The 5,833-nt window shown below is 28.4% G+C and overlaps 1 protein-coding gene across 1 annotated transcript in view; it reads left to right on the top strand.

Annotated features, from left to right (window-relative positions):
- Positions 1-591: 591 nt before the first annotated feature.
- LOC136975317 (serine-rich adhesin for platelets-like) overlaps positions 592-5,833 on the top strand; it is a 51,111-nt gene continuing 45,869 nt past the window's right edge. The window contains exon 1 of the mRNA XM_067270372.1: positions 592-1,119. Within this exon, the coding sequence (XP_067126473.1) occupies positions 777-1,119 (343 nt within the window). The 5' untranslated portion in view covers positions 592-776. The remainder of the gene's footprint in view (positions 1,120-5,833) is intronic.

Genomic DNA, 5,833 nt, shown 5'->3' with positions numbered 1-5,833 from the left:
TACTTTACTTTCGTATTTTTGTAAATGTTAAGGAACCTCTTAATTAAAAATTAAAATTTAATCATATATTTAAATTATTTAAAATTAAAAAAATATATATTAACGTTAATTAATTACTTTTTTTAATTTTATTTTTTAAAAAGCGTATAATTGAAAATTTTTATAAAATTATTCGTTTAACTTTAAAATATTTCTTCATAAAATGGTGTTATAATTAATTAATAATTATTTTTATTATTTAATAAATACGTTTAACATATTATAAAAGTAAAACTGTGAATACGAAACTTTAATTTTGACGACAGACCAAAAAAATTCGCAAAAAATTAGCTTCTAATTAAATATAATAAAATACTTTTAATCTAAATTAAAGTTTAAAAAAAATACAAAACGTTTAAAATAATTCCGTATTAATTTATTATTATTTTTTTAATATTTATTTCCGAGATAAAAAATAATAATAATCCTTCCGATTTAAAAAGAAGTGTATAATAATATCTTAAACTTAAAAATATTCGTAAAAATATTATTAATATTATTAATAAATATTTAAATGGTTTAATTTATATAACCATAGACATCAGTTATAAATGTAGAAGCGAAGACGAGAGTGCTCGTGATTGATGATATTGGTTTTGATTAAATTTAAAAACTTTTTTGTTTTGTAAAGTTTATGAAATGTTTAGTAATTTAAACAGTATTAAATCGTTTTATCTCGTTAGGAAGATCGTTATTTATTGAACGATTGATTAAATTATACATTAATTCGACTAAAAATGAATGAAAATCAACAGGTTGAAGCAAGTTCGTGTGAAAATGAATCGGTTCGTGAAAAAGATTCCAATTCAAACGATACTCTTCAAGTATCTATTGATGATGATGATGATTCGTCTTCTGATTGGGAACCGATAGTATCACCTTTAAAGCGCTGTAGAAGAAGACAATGTAGGTCGAAAAAGAAGAAAAATGCATCTTATTTAAACTATGAACTTACAAATGCCTATAATATAATTCAGTATCTAATGTCTCCTACTATTAAAAGTGCTAATCGACCCTTCATGGAAGAACGTTGTTTGGATGGTTCGAAAGAAGTTAAAAGATCTATGTGGTTAGGAAAAGGTGAACGAAGATAATTTTGCTTATTGGATGTCGAGTTAAGCTAGGTTTGCGTCGGTGTACCGACCGTTGCGAACGTTCGGCCGTTCGTTAGGAGTCGAAACTATTTTCGGGTTGTTCGACCGACTAACTTTTCGTCTAGCGTTCGAAATCTTTTCGACTAATTGCATTATAATTCTGTTTGTGTCTTGTTCTATAAAGCAAACTACATTTCACTTTGATTAACGTTTCTTGTTTGTTCGTAGTGGTTTGTACGACGGCGTGAACCTAGCTTTAAAATTCGTATATGAAACATTGCATAAGGAATATGTCTTCTTTGGTGTGGTAAACTGGATTATATTTGTTAAACAAGTTTAATATTTGACAATGTTAATATGTTTTAATATATGTTTTGTAATATGTACCAGATTCAACCTAAGCACTCTTCCAGAAATGGAGATGTTGTCTGACGAATAATTTTGACTACGTTGTCTTTCGGACATCTCCATTGCTGTTAAGTTCCAGCTTTAAAATTCATATTTTTATACCGTATTTTACGGACTATAAGACTCACTTTTTTCTTCAAAAAATTGCCTCCAAAATTCAGGTGCGTCTTATAGTCCGTAGCGTCTTACAGGTATTTTTTTTTTTAAATTGCTTAAAAATTAAGGTGCGTCTTATAGTCCGTAAAATACAGTAAATGTTTGCTGTGAAATTTCCTTAACTGTCTGACTAAAATAAGTTTGCTGAAGCAAAAATGTTCAAACTTCCAAAGATTGGTAATAGGCCTATAAGCCAAAAAGCATTTAGGGTGCGACTATGCAGACGCAAATTTAGTAGTGAGCGATATAGTTCTCGCAAAGGAAAACATGCACAAGCGAGAAGCACGAAATATCGTTGGTGAGAGTGAATTTCTGGTTCTCACACATATCTGACAGGGTTTGATATTTATCGCATCTCGCCTCTTCTTGCCACATATTCTCACTCGCTTGCATCTGCATAGTCGTACCCTTAGACTTCAACTTAAGTTTAGATTTGTTTTGGTTTTGCTTCAGAAAAAGATTTTGGTCAAGTTAATGAGTAAGATTGGTTGTTTAAGAAATATTAATATTTGAAACTGCACAGATGATTGTTTCAATATAAATAAGTCTTACAGATTATATGGTTAACTTATATATTGTTTCTCAAATTTTATAAACTGGGAGACCTTTATTTCTATTGTACTATTGATAAAAAGTATATCTGGGTATTAATACTTTTACATAACTTATCCTAAACATTGAATTGACTAGTTTAACTTCTATTACAATATTAGAACAGCTGATAAAATGATAAAATATTATAAGGACATGAAAACCTAAAAAAATAATAATAGACCAAAATGCTTTCTGGATTTTACATCAAATAAACAACTCCATATATTAGTGTGCTGGTTCTTTTGATGATTTTTAGTGGAGTTATTTAATTATGTATAACCATCTTTGAGAAGATTCAGAACTGACATCAAATATTTTGCTTATTTAATCAATATAATTCATTTGACAAAAAATCTTTGTGGGAATTATTCACATGAACCATATCAAAAAGTTAAATGATATAATAAAACTTATCTTGAGATTTATGTCTTAAAAGTTTTAGTGATTGTAATTGTATAATATTTCCCATACGCAATATCTGATTGCTGCATATAAAAATACTTAAGTGATTAATAACCGTAATATTTTCTCATGTGAATTGATAAAAAATGTAAACAATAAGTTTACATATAATATGTTTCTTTCTTGTGATTATTTTTCTCATTGGAAACAATGATTTTTTTACATTTAATCATTGTTGATATGTCACAGAGGATGAGTAAATTCATCTGTTATAATAGCTTTTCTAATGATTATGTAAACCTATCAGATGTTATGTGCTGTACAGTACATGCCAATCTATGTCAATCTTTCTAACATAGATTGAGCATACAACCTCATACAATATCTATGAGGTTGATATAAGATTAAAAGAAAGCAAAATTTAATGTATCGTTGCTCAAACTTGCAAAATATGATTCACGATATATAAGATTCATAATAAAAATATAAGAAATTTGACTTTTTTTTTTTATTAAAACAAGTTAAATGAGCATTATGCTTGTTTAACCAAATATAATCCAGTTTATGATTTTATGAATCATGGTTGAGATATTTAAATAATACTTTAAATGATATATTAATGTAAGCCTAATGATTCACTGTTCTGTTGATATAAGTACAGCTGAAAACAAAAGGTTGTTTGATACAGAGAATTTCATGCAGTTGATTTTTATATTTACATTAAACTGTTTTTTTATATATATATATACAATTTTACATAAATATTTATTCAAAAATAAAAAGGAAATTGGACAAACAATTTCAAAAATAATCACAAAAACATAATTTACAATTTATTATTGTTTAATTATTGTCTATTAGGACTTATGTATACTAAGAAGACTTATTATACTGGTATGATCTATAGCAGGGGTGGCCAACTTTTGTGCACATAAGATCTACTTTTTATCGTAAAAATGTGTCGCGATCGACTTGTTGTCATAGGCATAGTCTAAGTGGGAGGGGGGAGTGTGAAATACATACTATGTTTATACACTGTGTTTCAGTACGAAGTGCACTCACTGCTTATGAGTCAAGTCATAACTGCATGCATACAGTTGCGTTCGGTTACAAATATAATACATTAAGTCAAGACATCGCTAGCGATCGACCAAAATTGGCTTGGCGATCAACCGGTCGATCGCGATCGACTTATTGGCCACCCCTGATTTATAGGACACAAAAAGGACACAATGGGTCCAAAACAAAAAAGATGTGTTCAGGTAAAACAGATGAAAACAGTGGGACGCATGTTCTAACCTAACCTAACCTAACCTATTCTAATAATTTGGTTGCTAATAATTATGGTAATTTATTAGAATAGGTTAGGTTAGGTTAGAACGTGCATCCCACTGTTTCCTTGCTGGAATTAGAGACTAGCCACTATCTTGGCTACCTAATGTAACATTAACCTTTATATATAATTTCAAATTCATATAAATTAATGTTTTTATTATTATTATTATTATTATTATTATTTAGTAATTAATGCTTGTTTTAGTTTAGTGTTTTAGTTAAATTTGTTAGATCAAACCTGTTATTTGCTAACTAATTGAATTTATGATATAAGAATAAGATTTAATCATTACTACAGTATTAAAATTAACAAACTATTGTCAAGGAATTTAAAGAGTATTTAAGTTTTTTGACATACATTTATCAGAATCACCTGTATCATTACATTGCAGAACATAATTCTGCAATGGAATCTTGACTCATAATTCTGTAACTAGGAATTGCATTACTTTTTTACTGGTAATCAATTAAAAAAGTGCATTGGTAAGTACACTAGGAATTTGATATTTTTACAGTTAAATTTGGTAAAAATAAGTAGCTATATAATAATTTTTTGAAGCTAAATATTTATTTGTATACTTTCATATATACACAGTATTTATAGTGTTATGTATTAAAGACATATAAGCATTTAATATATTAGATTATATCATTTAATGGAAATGATATAATCCAAGTTGATCAGGAGAACCCACACACATTGCATGGATGCCTATGATAGAAACAAGGAATTAGATTACATCATTTTCATTAGTGTGAGATTTGGTTATAAATTAAAATCCTTTTATTTATAAACCATTAAAACCCTCATTGATGCGTTTCAACACAAAATGGGAGGGACATTCCAGGAATCCTTCACAGGCTGAACATCTAATCTTTGATTATGCTGCTTGCCTATGGAACATCTTTAAAGAGATAGGCAACACCACTGGTTGCAGCATCACCCACAGAAGAAACCCTACTGTTTATAGATTATTAAGAAATGATAAGGATTCCCTGGACATAGGACTGGTTCCAAGTGTTTATAACATACCAGTAATGAAGCAGAGACTCGTGTATGATCTCTGCTACATTGAAATTCATGAGCTTGAGATCCATGCAGTAACGCTTAAAAGAACACCAGGATGATGATAGGAAATCCAACTCAACCATTGCCGATCAAAGTTCTACAAGTATTGAATGGGACCAAGCTCAAATCATCAAGAAAAGGGAATCACTGACACATATGGTATGCAGAAGCATTCCATATTTATAAACCAATGTGTACAGGATATTCACATTAACTCTATGTCAGCAGCTTGGAGGTCCCTTTTTGTATACTCTCTGCGTAAATGACTGTCTTGCAAAGACTATGGCATGGACTGTTTACATTGTTCGATTTAATAGATGTGGGTTCATTGTTTAATGATATTTTATATTTAATTAATTTTAATGTTTTATTTTGTAATTTTCCTTTTTCATAAATTAAATAAATTGTTTTTTGTAATGCTGACTGACAGTGGTATACGTTATCTTTTCTCTATTGATATTTGGTGTATGTAGCTGTTTAAAACTTTATTAATTTTCATTTATTCCTTTATTTTATTTTATTTTTTTATTTGTGTGTGATCTTTTTTGAATATTTTCAAAGTTATACGTTCATTTTATGATATGTTAACATTTGGATGGTTAAATTTGAATTTGTATTCTGGAACATTATTATCCAAACTACTGTTGTGGCATTCCATTATATATTATAATTGACATGAAGAAGGTTGTTAGAAATGTTTGAAAACAGTTTAATTACTAAAATTTTTGCTGCTGTT

This window comes from Centruroides vittatus, unplaced genomic scaffold (assembly GCF_030686945.1).
Source record: "Centruroides vittatus isolate TY-2023 unplaced genomic scaffold, ASM3068694v2 contig_370, whole genome shotgun sequence".
Taxonomy (NCBI): Eukaryota; Metazoa; Arthropoda; class Arachnida; order Scorpiones; family Buthidae; genus Centruroides; species Centruroides vittatus.
This window is presented reverse-complemented; position numbering and strand designations above follow the sequence as displayed.